The sequence below is a fragment of the Octopus bimaculoides genome, chromosome 10, assembly GCF_046866305.1.
Source record: "Octopus bimaculoides isolate indiv1 chromosome 10, ASM4686630v1, whole genome shotgun sequence".
Classification (NCBI taxonomy): domain Eukaryota; kingdom Metazoa; phylum Mollusca; class Cephalopoda; order Octopoda; family Octopodidae; genus Octopus; species Octopus bimaculoides.
The window spans coordinates 57,234,299-57,251,798 of NC_142937.1; the positions used below are offsets into that span (position 1 = coordinate 57,234,299).

Below are 17,500 nucleotides of genomic sequence, written 5' to 3' on the forward strand. Positions count from 1 at the left end.
TGGTGTAAATTGCTGGCTTCAGTCTGTTGGCCAGCAAAGTATTGTATCTTGCACTGTTGATCGTACACACCTTTTCCAGAAAAATCGGATCACTGCTCTTTGTTCTTCTTTGGTGCACATTGCTAGTGGAACGGCCATGCTTACGCTGTAAAGCCAGAAAGAAAGATGGTGCGATCAGGCTCAAACTTCGATCATGTGAGCACAACCGTACCAACTATAAGCACGCATGCGCAGAAGGCAGTGTGACAATAATAAAGATATGCTATAGCGAAAGTGCGGATAACTTTTGACTTCCCCTCGTATATATATATATATATATATATATATATATATATATAAAGTACAGAAAAAGCGCGTGTGAGGATACGGTGTGGTTAATTTCCCATGCGCATGTTTATTAAACATACATGCAGCGTCGCAGTATAAATAGATGGTATGATAAAACAATAGGACTGTCTCTCTCTAGATAAGTTAACTTGGAACCAGTTGAAGCCAGTCGAACTGTTCCCGAGTGCATCTAAAAGAGTAAACTCTGTGGTCTCACCCCAATGTTTTATCGTACATTAATGCTGAGTCTATGTTTGAATATCTATCTATCTATCTATCTATCTATCTATCTATCTATCTATCTATCTATCTATCTATCTTTCTATCTATCTATCTATATTAGTGGCCAAATATATTTTGAATCCTACCTCACAAGGTAACTTCATGTACTTTGTTTCTTGGGACTTCTGTTTCAAATCCAGTCTCATAAATTTTCCTTTGGTATAAAAACGAGGTTTGCTAAAGTTTTACCAACGTTGTCATATCGCGAAAGAACAATATTTCAGACAGAATATCTCTTTAATTTCGTTCACTATTTACGATTGGTTAAAACATTCGCTATAAACATTATTTTTCAATAAATTTTCATCAAAATTGACATAGTTACAATGAAAAATGTGAAAAAAGGAAAAAAAAAATAATATATATATATAGAAATGAATCTGTATTTTCATTCTAAGATGCGCTCAGTCAATCTCTGTCGACGTTAAATAATCATAAGAATGAAATGCCCCCCCCCACTCCGCACATAAAAAAAATGAAAAAAAGTGTGTATTTCCAGATTCTCTATAAACTTTCAACAAACAAGTAGTTTACACAATAACAGTGGAAATGTCCATGGGTTTGCTAGTATACAATAAACATACATAATACATACAAGGTATAAGTTACAACTTGCACAAATGATACAGAAACTCAGTTTTAGGCAGACGATAATTTCATGGTAAATTTTCATGAACTGGAAACTTGGTGATAATCATAATGATCAAAATAGAAACAGAATTATTGACACAAACACACAAAGATGCTCATGGCAAATCTCTTCACTCTCTCTCTCTCTCTCTCTTTTGAGCTCACATAAAGATTTTGGTTAGGAGAACAGGTTGGATCTGCTGATGCCCATCCATTTCTCGTAAAACTTTTATCAAATGAGGCTCTTTTACTTGTTACTAAAAGAGACATGTTTGAATCAGAAACTTGAGAGTTGCCCAACTGTTATATGATAAAGGGTATCTATTACATTATCTGTATTTATAAAGAAACAAGCTCTTTTTGTCAGGCGTACGTATTCTGCACGCCTCAAGCATTTCTTCTCAATTGCTGGGGTTACACGTCATCTACATATTAAATTTGGATCGTCAGATAATTTGATAGTTATTTAGATGCATTATTATTATAAAAATAAAATATTTTCCTTCATTATTCTATACACCAAGCACTGCTGGTGTATGTTTATATGGGACATAATAATAATCTTTGATCCAACCTGATCTACTTTTATGTATGGGAATGAGTGCTGTGAATGTGTGTAAAGATTGTTATAATTTATTATTATTATTATTATTAATAATATTATAATATTTTTTTTTTATTTGATATAAGTTGCTTCTGAGCCAAACATTCCAAGAAAATCGAATGAGAATCATCAATAAGAGACTTCAACAAAAGGCTCTCTTTGGCTCATTGAAAAATACAAGATATATTTCTTACCCTTGGCATGTCTGTTCGAATCTCACAAGCGCTATTTTTCGGGGAGATTTTTGTTTTCTGTGTTTCTGATGTATTTTATCAAGTTTTGTAATCCTGAAAGTTGAATGAAAATCAATGTGAAAACTGTGTTAAGTTAAATTTGAATTAACAATAATATACAAAACTAATGGCTGTACGGGGTTACGGGTTCGGGTATGGAACATACACACATACACGTGTGCGGAAGCGGCGCGCGTTGTTGCATCTGTTTCAATTTGCTTTTAGCTATCAAAGCTATATGGAAAATTGGGAACATTCGAATATTCTAATATATTATGTTTCACAGCTTATCTGTGGTTCAAAATTTAGGAAGTGTTTTTAAATATTTGTTTAAAATATATCATTTTCACTCATGTACTTTTATAATTTTAATGGAACAACGATCAAATAATATGTGTCTTCTATACAAAATAGACCCATAGATGAACGTAGGGTAACAATAATTCACTTTAAAAGTAAGGAAGCGTTCAAGAATAAGTTCATAGATCAGAATTAATGCTTTGTATGTAGCGTACACACAAAGTCTAGTCAATCAATGCCTTAGTAGGTGCTTTGCATAAGCTATCAAAGAGTTAATTTTCATGTGAAACATTAGAGACGATTTAAAAACTTTTTAAAATATTCATATACAATTGAATATAATTCTAATGGTTTGAAGTCAGCCTTCAGATGTCAAACTGGTTAATACTTTTCATCGGGTGTATTTATTTATTCTTTCTATTGCCAAACCTATTCCCCCCTGATCTTTTAGATATTTATTTCCCCTCGTCTTTTGAAATTGGAAAATGAAAAATAAAAAAAGACAAAAAACAAACAAACAAAAGCATAACAACAACAAGAACAACAACAACAACTCCTCAATAAATATAAACTGTATGAAAATATATAAACCACAATAAAACCTTACACATCAATAAATATAAACTGCATCAAAATAAATGAACCGTAGCAAAATCTATATCCCAATAAATATACATACACTGCATCAAATTCTCTCTCTCTCTCTTTCGCACCGTCTGGGAAGATAATTTATCGAAAAAGCTTCGTTCTATCCAGACATGTTTCTTTCCCCTTAACGTCATAATTATTGACATTCTGATCATTCTGATCAATGCATAGAACTTCTCCCTACCTCCCGTTTTCTTTCTCTTTCTGTGTCTCCCCTCTTTTCTCCCTGACTGATTCTTGATATTATATATATATGCGTGTGTGTGTATGTATATATGTTTGTATCAGCATGTTTTATATAAGTACATTAACCCTGACGCTTTTCGTGGTATCGGTAAAGCTAAATGGATGAGGTACAAATCTCTATTCAAGAGAGGACTCTCGTTTATGTCATACAACAATGATCTATAGCTCTATAGCTTTCAGAAAAATATTGTATGGTTTAATCACACATTTTCGTATTTTCTTAAGGTACAAGAATTACAAACCAAAATCTCAATTTGGGAAATATTTGAAGCGATTCGCTTGATAAAAGAAATATAATTTCTTCAAGGATCAGTGTTAACTATAAAAGAAATACTCTACTCGTTTCATCTGTACGACATTAAGACTTGGTCTTCTGGTAAGATATATTTAGTAATTTTCTTAAAAATGTTGCCTTTAAGAATATTGATTTTATTCAAGGCTCATGTCCACTCTTGTGGATTACGAGATTGACGTGCTTCTTACCCACTATTTTTCTAAGACTGATTGGGAAATAATCGATAGACCCAACTTTAATATTAATACTCTTATACATTTTATTGACCCCGAAGTAATTAAAAACAAAATCGACTCTTGCTGGATATAAATTCAGAATTGCAAGATAGAGGTTTAGATATCGTAGAACACCCCGTAGTTCCTTTAAATTTCTTCGTCAATTCCACTTCATCAAATCTTTTTTAATGATTAATATGCGATACGTAATGTTTTCCTCAAAAGAAATGTCGGCCATTAAACTATTCTATCTATCTATCTATCTATCTATCTATCTATCTATCTATCTATCTATCTATCTATCTATGTGTGCTTGTGTGTGTGTGTGTGTGTTTGTGTGTGTACAATTTAATATCATGTGGGTAATAATCTTATAACGTGCACTAACAACTGATGCTAATGCACAGAAACAACTGTTGTGATTTGGATGAAAGCCTCTTCATTTCAGCTTCTTGTTTTATAATTCATACACACACACACACACACACACACACACACACACACACACACACACACACACACACACACACACACACACACACACACACACACACATATATATATATATATATATGTATATATATTCTTTTGATTCGGCAAAATGTATCAAGCTTTTAGTAGAATAGAATACAAACTACATAACAATGCATTTCTCATAGCTTCCGTAAGCCTAATTGAAGTGAAATGAAAACGGTTGTAACTTCACTTCGTCTCGTTGCACTGAACACCGAGACATGGGTGTCGAGGGAACCATTATGTGTTCCGCCAGTCTGTTAGAAATCGCAGCCGAATCTCCTTCAAACCACACTACCGTTTTAGGGGAAAAAAAAAAAAAAAATTTAGATAATGCATGTTTGAAATTAAATCGGGGCTGTTACACATGGAACAACTTTGACAATATACGTTTGCGTGGTAAGTACCGACTTGGGGCTTAAGGGGCTTAAATCAATCAACAACACCAGAGTAAAACCTGCTTCTAATTCATTGAGGAATAACGCTGGACCTTAAGAATAGATATGCAGAAGATGAAAAACATTTACTATTGAATACTTCCTTACTTCGAGACTTTTCATGATAATCTTTTTTCTTTTACTTGCTTCAGTCGTTGGACCACGGCCATGCTGAGCACCGCTTTGAGGGATTTAGTGAACAAATCAACCCTAGTACTTAATTTTTGTTTTAAAGCCTGGTACATATTCTATCGGTCTCATTTTGCCGAAGCACTTACTTATGGGCGCGTAAATAAACCAACTCCGGTTTACCAGTGGTAGTGGGAGATAAACATAATCGTAGTACACACACACACATACACGCGCGCGCGCGTGATGGGTTTCTTTCAGTTTCCGACTACTACCAAATCCAGCCACAAAAGCTTTTGTTGGCCCCGGGTTATAGTAGCAGGCACTTTCCGAAGGTGATGCCCAGCAATAGGACCGAACCCGAAGCCCGATAGTTGGGAAACTTCTTATCACATAGCCACGCCTGCGCTTTCCGTTTCTTAGTGTCTTCATTATTGCACACTTTCCCTTTTGTTCTCTGATAAACACAAACTCTTTTCTAATTATGTCTTCGAATTGTACATTGATAATAAAGGATGAAACAACTGATATAATAAGTGACCGTCAGAGTAAGCTGAAGTGGTCTCACATTAATGAAAGCCTGTATTGGCATTGTTTTGTTTTTCTATTTGTAACACCATTACAGAACTTAAGTTTTTTTTAAAATATAACAAATATCGTGTAATTAAAATCTACACAAATATCAATGTATGACAATTTGGTATAATTAAAGTACTATTTTGTTTAGATCAAAAGCAAGATGGTTGGATAATATCCTGGGTCTCAGCTGGTCACGCTTAGGAATTCAGCCGGAAAATCTAATAATAGTTGCTTTTGATAGGACCCTAAGGATGAGATACCTGAGGACTGTACGCACCCCGGCCCTCCCAGGAATCGCGAGTAGAGAAGATGGATGGATGGATGTTTCTAAATGTTTTTGTCATTTTCCAAGTAAGGGAAGAAATTTTCATATTTGACATGTTGATTTTTAAGGATTATTGAAATAAGAATTGAATTTTAACCATTCTGATCTGAGTTAGTACCTTATTCTCTTAATGTTTAAAGAATGTAAGAAACAGGAATTTTGCTGATAGTTGGCATGGAGAATCATAGTGTGGGAAATTTCTACTCCAAAATAATCGTACATGACTAAAAAAAAAAAAAAAAGGAAAAGAAAAAACAAAGATCGCCAACATCACTAGGAATTTTCGACTGAGCGATAAACAAAATTTGTAGAAATTAATGTCTTTCATTAAATGGTGATTAGCTCCAATCTAAAATCTTAGTACTTCGTATCTGAGTTAAATGTAATCGCAAGAATTCTAGGAGACTAGTAGGTCAGCCGTTCCGACAAGTGTCGATATAGTAAAAGTGTGTGTGTGTATATATATATATATATATATATATATATATATATATATATATATGAATTATTCTAGCTGTCAGTAATGTTCAGCAGTAACGAATAACAAGATTGATATGAAATAAAAGAAAATTGTAGAGAAAAGTATGGCCAATTGAACAAATCGCCAAAACATTGAAGTTTCATATTCTATCGACCTATGGTTGTACCAATAACCCCACCCCATCTCCCTCTGTCACACACACACATATACATATACATGCGTATGTATGCACGTATGCATAGTTTGTGGGTGTATTTGGTGGTGTAGCCATTTCATTTTTTCTCCTTTCCGCTGACGCATGCAGTCGACTAAAGAGCCTGGTGAACGAAATCGTGGTCCGGGTATTAATCCTTGTTTATCTAAGAAAAAACTAACACATAACAACACACATACATACATACATACATACAAACATACATACATACATACATACAAACATACATACATACATACATACATGCATACATTCAAACACACATACATACACACCCGCACATACACATATACGGGTGATACATAACCACCAGGATAGTTCATCTATCGCTCTCTCTCTCTCTCTCTCTCTCTCTCTCTCACACACACACACACGTACACCCACACTTTTTCTCTTTCCTTCCATAGACAAGTTAAAGTGAGAGAGCCTCCCTGTGGTTGTTCAACATGCCAGAAGTAACAGCCAAATATTCTTTTCAAATCGCAACCTTGAACACCTTAGGAAAGGAATAGTAAACTAGATAATGTAATTCTATATAACTAATGATGGTCATGGCTGGGATACTGCTGGTATTCACAGGTATGCTTGGTGAGGTCTGACTGGAGCCAAGCAACAACTAGGACTGCAACGATACACAACCAGCTACTAATGATTATAAGTGAATCCCTAAATTCACACAACCCACAAAATAAATCGAAGGTTTATATGACCAAGAGAGAAGGAGAGGGAGAGAGAGAGAAAGACAGAGGTGAAAGAGAATTCTTAGCAATCGGCCTCTATTAGAATTCTCTCATTTTTACAGAACACAAACCTATTCTATTGTATATATTTCATTGAAATGATGATTACGTTGTGTGAAAAACGAAAATCCTATCGGCACCCTTCTGGGTTCATAATGCTCTTATGAAGTCACTCCATCGTCACCTTAATCTGTGAATTCATTAGAATTTCATGAGGCATCACTCTCTTCCTCTTTCTCTCTCCCTTTTCCTCCCCTCTCTCTTTCTCCATTAGATTCGATGCGAGCACTTCGCTGTAGCTTTACTATTGAAGAGACACGAGTAAAGTGGAGACTTTGAGCATAGAACGCAAAAAAAAAAAAAAAGAAAAACCCAGAGCAGATAACACAAGGAGTCGTGTTTGACTCTAACACTTTCGCTAATCCGCTGCCTTCGATTGATGTATTACTTATTGAACACCCTAGAAAGATGAGAAATAAGATTGATTTCGACGGGATTTGAACTCAAAGCAGCAGACACTAGAGCAAATACGGTAAGACATTCTATCTGACAGCCGACCAGTGGTTCCCAACCCTTTTATTTAAATGAGTTTTCTCACGGACCCTTTGTAATATGCTTATCCTTATGTATGTATATATATATATATGAAATTTTGAATTTAGTTCACGGACCTCCAGTACTACCTTTGCGGACCACCAGGGGTTCACGGACCACCAGGGGTCCACGGACCCCAGGTTGGGAACTACTGCATTAGACTATCATTTTGCTCATGATTTCTGCCGTTGATTACGAATAATTTCCTTCTAAATTTGCTTCGTGTTAGCTAATACATTTATATAATTCGATTGCGATATTTCTATCACGACAATCGTGATTTTTTCCTGGATTATTGTTTTCAGAGTTAAGTTCTTCAATAGGCTTGCTTCATTTAAGATATCAAGGGAAATTTGGCTGTTATTTCTTTTAACACCCTTCAATCTCTCTACTCCTGTTTCTTGAAAAATTGCTCAGTCTATATATAATTTGACTTCAACCTATCCAATGCTGAAATTTCCACCTCACATCTGTTTCGGGTTCCATATGACCCCTTATTGCCTATATAAGATTTTGGTGGTCCACACAAACAAAACAGAAAATTGCGGAACCACAGTAGTATTTTATGGTTCTATGAAAATATTTTGCTTCAGATGTATTTATTTATTACAAAAGACAGCTACGTTTCTTTCTCTGACGTTTTAAATAGCTTAGCTTACACAAGTGAATGTATAAATACCAAAATAGGAATTTTGAAAGAAGAATCTATAAAACTAGATTTTAAATATCAAATGGCTATGGGGGTCCACCAGCATAGAATAATAATCAAAGGGTCCACAGGTAATTAAAAAAATGGCTGAGAATCCCTGATCTACGACTAAACCACAACAATTAAATATTAACCTTCAGACTTCACTACATTATTCCGACCGCCATCATCCGATAGGAGTGTTTAAAATATTAAGGTCATTGCTACTCACCCTCACCATGTAAATTCCAAAGTGCTATAAGATTCTAAAATCACAACTACGTATCAGTTGAAAAACAGAGCAACAGAAACAGTTGAAAAGCATTTAATCATAAAAAGAATTATCTCCAAGGGTTTAATTCTATCGACTTTAAAAGGTAAAAAAAAAAGTTCGAAAGGTTTCATTTATGCCTCTTCCCCATATAAATAGCTCCTGGAATAAACTATTTATAACCAAAAATCGACTCCGAGTCGGATATTCATTTCCGATTCCATTCATGGAGAGAGAGAGAGAGAGAGAGAGAGAGAGAGAGAGAGAGAGAGAGAGAGAGAGAGAGAGAGAGAGAAGAGAGAGAAAGAGAGAGAGAGAGAGAGAGAGAAAGAGAGAGAGATGAAATTGGAAAGTTTGGTAAATATAGGGCCTAACTCTGGGATGCATTGTTTGAGGGGTACGTCAGGGCTTTTGGCCTCTTTGGTTTGAAGCGACAGGAGTTGCTTTCGTACTGTGTGTGTGTGTTAGTGGGAAAGAAGGGATAGTTTTTGAGATTTATCAAATGTGTATAGTGTATGCAAAACGGGTAGCAATATGGATATATATTCCGCGTGAGTATTGATTATAAAAACATCATATTTGAGAAGTGGCGGAATGGCAAATTCCTACAAGTTGCTAGAGATCTTTTGGGCATTTACCAAAAAGATCTCTACACCTGTTTCTTGGAGCGAGAGAGCATGGGGGCTGTGCAATGCGCAGAGACATCCTTTGTGGCTGAGATGAAGATAGTGCAGGAATTAAGATCTTGGAGCAGAATCATTCAGTTTGTATATGTATGTGATCTTCTCCAAGTGCTGCCGGTCGTGTTTTTTTTTTTTTTTTACCAAAGTGCTGCAATGCATCTATGATTGAACTATTTGGGAGACTTGCTGCTTCGGGCTTTGGTTGTGTGTAGAGTGTTGAGAGGTGAACCTGAAGGATAGTTTTAATCACATATTTAACTATTTCTGATGTCAGATATGAAGCGTATGTGACGCTAAGGATAGTTAGCATAGAAAAAGTGGAGTTCCTGCTAGTCAGCTGATTTGAAGTGACATACAGCTCGGTAAATTGGATGCGTTGGTTTGTATGTGGATATTTGATAGGTTGTCGCAGTAAGACAGTGATAAAATGACTCGATAGGTGCAGAGACGGGATAGTTTGGGTGAATTTGGGTCTGGAAGGGAGAAAGAGCTCGGGGTTGAGCATTGAAGTGACAGAAGATGATTAATTTAGAGAAGTGTGAAACAAGAGAGAGGTTCGCAATATAAAAATAGATATAATCGAAGAATTGTTGGTGTTTGCAGGAGTTAATGGAGTTGTAGAAAAGCAGGTATATTAAGAGGAGTGAAGGCGGAGACTTTTGAGCCAGAGTAACTGGAAAGTTTTTGTTGCTGATACCAGTGAGAAAGGTGAGTTGTAGTGATGAGAGTGAATCTACATGGTCGTAGATACCACCTTTCGAAGCGACGTTGAAATAAAGAATATAGCCGGGACAGAAGAGATGCTCTATAAATAAGGGTTGAGAGAGGAACAAGATAAGTTTTTTTTTTTTTGCTTGTGAAGAGGTAATCTGTGAGTTATGATTTAGATAAGAGAATATGGATGTTAAAGAAGAGGAGGGAACATTTCCAGTGTGTTTAGTTTTAGTTTTTGTAATCAAAGGAAATGTACAGAATATCGGTGTGCGTTAGGGTCACTACAACCTCCTGTCGCCAGAACGACTATATATTGATAATTTCTGGATTGCTAAGAATTCTTAGCAATCCAGGAATTGCAGGTTAAGAATTTTTAGCAATCCAGGAATTGCAGGTAGAAGAATGACATGCGCATATTTCCTGTTTGTTAATTGATCAAACGAAAGGGCAGTCCAAATGCTTTTTAAAATACGTGTATCAGGTATGAAAAACATGTGTATGGGTTAATAATAATATATCACATTAACAAGTTGATACTGAATATTATTAATATTGTTTCAATCTATGTCTTTAGATATTTTTCATCGAGCCAAATGTTGAAAAATATCGATGGACTATGTTACTTACCGTCCTGTGGTCATCATTTCGCAGTTAGTCCGAATGTCAAGTTCTCTTCGAAAGCACAGACTAAGCAGAAGTTAAAGCTACTGTTTTTAGTCGAAAGAAATTGGGGAGCAAAGTTAGTGAGTAGTAGTAGTTAGTCATTTAGTTGTTCAGTTGGTGCGTGGTCGCTGTCCAATCGAATCTCTTCAGAATATTTAACAGATAGCCATATATGGATGGGGTCAACTTCCAGTGACAGATGCTTTTTACTCATTTCACTACTACCTCCACGCTAATTGATCTTTAAAAGGGGATGCCAAACTGACCAATCAGATATCATCCTATTAGGCTATCTGCGAGATATAAGGGCCTAGGATAAATAAAAAAATAATAATAATAATAACAATAATATAGGAAAAAACAAAGATAAATCAATTAAACAAAAACAAAAGTAAAATAAATGAAAAAGAAGATACAAGTCATGTAAAAAAAGAAGAAAGAAAAAGAAAGTGTTTAAAATAGTTTTGTTAAAAGAATGGATTTATTTTTTGTAGAACATAGCAAAATACAAATATATCTGTTCTTGTTTTCTTTCCTTTTTCAGAATGAAACCATAGCTTAATTTAAAGAATAATGACTGGTTGTTTCTCGGTGGTAAATAACCTTTATCATGACGAGTGTTGTATTACTTTGCCTGCCCAGGAATATAAGAATCATACCAATAACCATTATAAGAAAGATATACAAAGAAGAAAATTTAGGTTATTGTTAATCTAATTAATGCAGAGTACATTAAAAAGTTAACAAGAAATAATTGTGTAAGAAGAAAAAAAATATCAGTAGCTAATATTATTTAAGTAAATACGGGAGACTACTCTGACCATATCTTGGTCTCATTATAACCTCATTAGCGAACTTTCCATAATACTGGTACAAGAGAATCAATAAATAAATGCACAAAGTGTACATTGATTAGTGTAGGGACATCACAAAAGCTAACAAGAAATAATAATGAGCTAAGAAGAAAAATGCCTGACAACGTAACATTGGTCAATGACCAGGAATATTTTAATCATAGCAAAAGAAAGTATTGGACAATTTTTCGATATATTTTGATTTTACTTAAACGTATGTGTATGTGTGCGTGTGTGTATACACACACACATATACACATACATAAATGTAGGAACAGTGAATCTCGAAGCAAATAAAGCTGTAAATAACAGCATGTAAATATTGGATTAAAATCACTTTGAATAAAAAGGTGGAAGGATGCCCGTGGGACTCAAACCCACATCTCCTATGAACATGTTAGGTATTCTACCATTGGCCCAAGGTAATTCTTAAAATTCCTATACATTTTAAAAACTTTATTCTTAAACACTAGTATTTCTCGCTTTATTTGCTTTCAGATACAGCTTTTCTATTTCACGTACTCGCAGTTTCTAAATTCTGATGACATGAGCAATATATATATATATATATATATATATATATATATATATATATATATATATATATATATATATATGTATATATATATATATATATATATATATATATATATATATATATATATTCTTTTACTTGTTTATTCTTTTATTTGTTTCAGCTAAGCGGCTGCAATCATGCTGAACACCAGCGTGGTTTTGCGCCGTTGCTTATGATTAAGTAACGACCGATTTCTTCTGTGTGGAGGCTTTTAGATCACCACTCCTGTATGTATATATGTAGATACACACACACACACACGTACATGAACAATCAACAAACAAGAGTATATATATATATATATATATATATATATATATATATATATATAAATATATATATATATATATATATATATATATATATATATACTCTTTTACTTGTTTCAGTCATTTGACTGCGGCCATGCTGGAGCTCCGCCTTTAGTCGAGCAAATCGACCCCAGCACCTATTCTATGTAAGTTTAGTACTTATTCTATCGGTCTCTTTTGCCGAACCGCTAAGTTACGAGGGCGAAAACTCACCAGCATCGGTTGTCAAGCGATGTTGGGGGGACAAACACAGACACACAAACACACACATATATATACATACATATACATATATACGACGGGCTTCTTTCAGTTTCCGTCTACCAAATCCACTCACAAGGCTTTGGTCGGCCCAAGGCTATAGTAGAAGACACTTGCCGAAGGTGCCACGCAGTGGAACTGAACCCGGAACCATGTGGTCGGTAAGCAAGCTACTTAAAACACAGCCACTCCTGCGCCTATATATGTATATATATATATATAAAATATATATATGATATACACATATGTATAATATATATATGATGTGTATATGTAAAATATGTATATACAATATATATAATATTTATAAATATAATATATATGTATATGTATATAATATATAAGTGTATATATATAATATATATAATATACATATATAATATATATATATGTAGAGGGAGAGAGAGAATAAAAGAATACATTTTATATATATTGTTTTATTCTTTTATATGCTCCAGCCTTGAGGCTTCGGCCATGTTGGGGTACCGCCAATATATATATAATGTTAAGACAATTTTATGCTAGTATAAAAATATAGAATTATATAAATCTTCCGAATATTTTTGATTAGTTATTCATTGAAATAACTCTGATTGAGAAATAGAAGCGTGTTTGGATGATGTCCTTTCTACTCTAGGCACAGGGCCTGAAATCTTGGGGAAGAAGGCTAGTCGATTTTCATCGACCCCAGTACTCTATTGATACTTATTTTATTGATCCCGAAAGGATGAGTGGCGAAGTTGACCTCGGCGGCTAACGTGTTTGAATATTTTCAAGAATGTGACGAACTTGCAACTTGGTGAACTGTTAAGTATATCAGGGAAATACACAAAGAAATCCGCGATGGCGACCCATATATTTCAACCTGCTGAGAATATATGATACCTGATGCTAATGATGATGAGGAGGAGGAGGGGAAAGAAAGAGTAGGATAAGGAGAAGGGGTATGATGAAGATGATGATGATAATAAAGAGGAGGGTGAGGACGAAGAAGAAAAAAACGATGGTGATGATGATGATGATATTCATGATAATGATGAAGATGATCATGACGATGGTGATGATGAGGATATCTTAAGCATTCGCTTAAGACAAGACAAAAAAGAATTCATGAAAGGTAAGTTATGCTTTTTTCAGAACTTACTTTCAATCTTTCCTCTCTAGCAGAATCTAGATAGATATCGCCCTAAGTCAAAATTTTATCGCAGAAAACAAGGATTACTAATGAATATTCAATTTCACTTTTAGCTTAAGACAAACCTCATTTAGATACTGGTGGTTTTATCATACACACTAGGTGCTACCGTTGCTGTGTGGTAAGAAGTTTTCTTCCCAACCATATGATTCCGGGTTTAACCCCACTGCGTGACACCTAGGGTAAGTATCTTCTACTATTGCCACGGGCTGACCAAAGCCTTGTGAGTGGATTTGGTAGAGGGAAACAGAAAGAAGCCCTTCGGTAATCTGAACTTGAACGAGCCCGGGTTTCTGTTAAAAGCCCGTGAAACCTTAAGTCGCTTGGAGCCGAATCAAAATGTTTTAAATAATCATATCAAATATGTTGATTACATTTTAATTTCGTTTGTCAACTCGCTCGTATACACTCACTCACACACACACACACACACACACACACACACACACACACACACACACCACACACACACACACGTATACACACACACACACACACACACATACACACACACATATATATATATATATATATATATATATATATATATATATATATATATATATATATATATATATATATATATATATATATATATATATATATACATACGCATTCACACACACACGCACACCTGTGTGTATGTATCATGGTGTTTGTGTTTGTTTGTCCCCCATCACTACTTGACAGCTGAGATTGGTTACCTAGCGGTTCGGTGAAGAGATCGATAGGATAAATATGAAACGAAAAAAAAAAAAAGAAAAAAAGGGAACTGGGGTTGATTTATTCAACTAAAAACAAACCCCTTTAGGTGATACCCCGGTATGGTCGCAGTCAAATTACTGACAAAAAAAGGGGAAAAGATACTTTTTTTTTTTGTTTGTTTCTTTATTTCTCCAACCCATTTTTTGTTTCGTTTTGCCTTTTCTTTCTGTTTCTTTCCACCTTTATGAAGTAAATTAAATATATATTTAAGAGTAACTCTCCCATCCCATTGTATTAACAGTTTAATTGATCAATATCAAATCTGAAGAAGGGGGAAATTAACGCAAAGTTTCAACGACTTTTACTGCCTCTGTCATTTTACTGACTAGTCCTTAAATAAAATAAATAAATAGATAAAATATAGGTATTATAAGTGATGAACGAAAGAAGCTATAAGTATGTGTAGTAACTGTGAACTGAACACATATACACATAGGCATATACGTATGTCCATATACAATATACATGCACACACACAATGCATACACATGCATATATAGAGACACACATACATATATATATAGATACACACACATATATACATACTTATATATACATACATAAATAAACACGTACACGCATATCTATCTATCTATCTATCTATCTATCTATCTATCTATCTATCTATCTATCTATCTATCTATCTATCTATCTATCTATCTTATATATATATATATATATATATATATATATATATATATATATATATATATATATATATATACATACAGGAACACAGACATACATGCATATGCACGCAAACACATACACATTCATATATAAAGATAGAGAAACAAAGATATAGTGCTTAAAATAATTTTAACAAAACAAAGTTTGAAAACAATTTTTCCAACCTCTCTAAGCTATCGGTAAATAACAGGCCTTTACTGAGGTGAGTTGGGGGAAAAAACCCCAATAACTGTCAAGTTAAAAGTTATTGTCGATATCGCTAGGTGTGATAAAAAAAGGTATGATAACTTGTATTGGGATATCAATACCTTCTTGTATACGGTTGCTGTCACTCGGAAGGAACACCTGGAAGACACAGTGATGAAGAAACTCCACATAAACAACTCAGGTGGGTAACGACACTAGATGAAAGCATAAACGACCTCCGACGCAGAATCTGAGTTAAGTACTATTATAATGTAAAGCGAACAATAAGTTCACAGCACAGGAACACTAGTTCATGGGAAAATTAGCAAAGAGTGTACAGAAGTTCTACTCAAAATCTTGAGGAAAAATTAATAACTTAAAACAATGAACTCAAGACCCAGAAAAAGTCCGTTATCGAAGAATTTTTTTTAGAGCAAGCCAGTATTAACCACAACTTTGTCTCTACGCTATAAGCTGTGGTGCTGGAGATGAAGAGAAACAGAATCTTTGTAAAAAGAGCTGTTTCCCTGGAAAATCTTAAATCAATTTGGTGTAAAATCTGGAATGAAAGGAAAGATTTTAATCAGAATGCAACGTGATTAGACACAAATGAAGAATGTTATACCAACATCAATAGTAAAACTTATATGATCGTCGCGAAATAACTTTCACTAAAGTGGTGGGAATGCTGTATTACGGAAAGGCATTAAGAAAAAGACCGTATAGGTACTAGTACCAAATTCTGATTTTAATGAAATCTACAGCTTTGTCCATAGCCAGTCTAAACCTTATATACAAGCCTTACCAAACTGGCTGAATCAATTCTCCCAGCTAAGTGTCAGCTATGCACAACTGAAAATTTCAACATTCTGAATGTAAACCAGCCACATCGGAAATATGAGAGAAGGAAATTTTTCTTCGTCCCTTCATGCTTGAAAAACTTTTACATGCTCAGAAATACTAAGATTTCAAACATATTCCTGTACCTGTAAATTATGAATTGCAGCGAGGCTAAATATATAGCCAATACACAGAATATTAACAGATCCGATTAGTAAAACCCATCTAAAATTTAAGCTAAATGCTGATTTGCCAGGACCAAGACCTTAGAAAAGGTGTTTTATGTGTACTCTGCTGAAAATACGTTTTAAAGACTAACAGTGATCTAGTATTCATGAAACTTAAAGAAATAGCGAAAAATAACGGGGGAAAAAAAAATTTTTATACTCTATATCTGGTACTGAGTAGGTTTTTCCTGTTTGTTATAATGTAAATGCACGCACGTGTGTATGTGTATATACACATATATGCATATGTACTTATATTTATATACGCTCATCTATATTAATAAATATCTACACGCATTTATGTATGCATGTATGTGTGTGTGTATGTATGAATATATACATCTATCTATCACTCTCTCTCTCTCTCACTGTCTCTGTCTGTGTGCCTGGCTCTCTCTCTGTATACACATATATATATATATATATATATTTATATACGCACATACACATATACACACAACCATAGTCATGCCCATAAAAACTCGCATACGCACACGCACTCACACACACACACACACACACACACACACACACACACACACACACACACACTCTCTCTCTCTCTGTTTCTCACTATCTATCTATTTTACACACAGGCACATATAGAAAAATCGCAAGCATATTTTCGGAGCGTATTTCTGCGATGTCTAGATAAGCGAACTTCTAAACTAACCGTTTATAAGTATCACCTTCAAAGCCTGTTCATTAAAAACTCATCTCACAACAAAACTATACCTAAGTCTTTCTTTCTTTCTTTCTTTCTTCCTGCCTGAACCGCCCCCA

The 17,500-nt window shown here is 34.5% G+C and overlaps 1 protein-coding gene across 7 annotated transcripts in view; it reads right to left on the reverse strand.

The window, feature by feature from the left end:
* LOC106882292 (uncharacterized) overlaps positions 1-17,500 on the reverse strand; it is a 411,562-nt gene that overhangs the window by 147,007 nt on the left and 247,055 nt on the right. For 5 of the 7 annotated variants that reach the window (XM_089358701.1, XM_089358703.1, XM_089358702.1 and 2 more), the window contains 2 exons: positions 10,776-11,121; positions 2,038-2,130 (listed from right to left, as the gene is read on the reverse strand). The exons of 1 other annotated variant lie outside the window; for it this stretch is intronic. In XM_089358701.1, coding sequence (XP_089214827.1) covers positions 2,038-2,130; positions 10,776-10,792 — 110 coding nt within the window. In that variant the 5' untranslated portion in view covers positions 10,793-11,121. The remainder of the gene's footprint in view (positions 1-2,037; positions 2,131-10,775; positions 11,122-17,500) is intronic. One more of the 7 variants, XM_052971216.2, reaches the window with a different exon arrangement.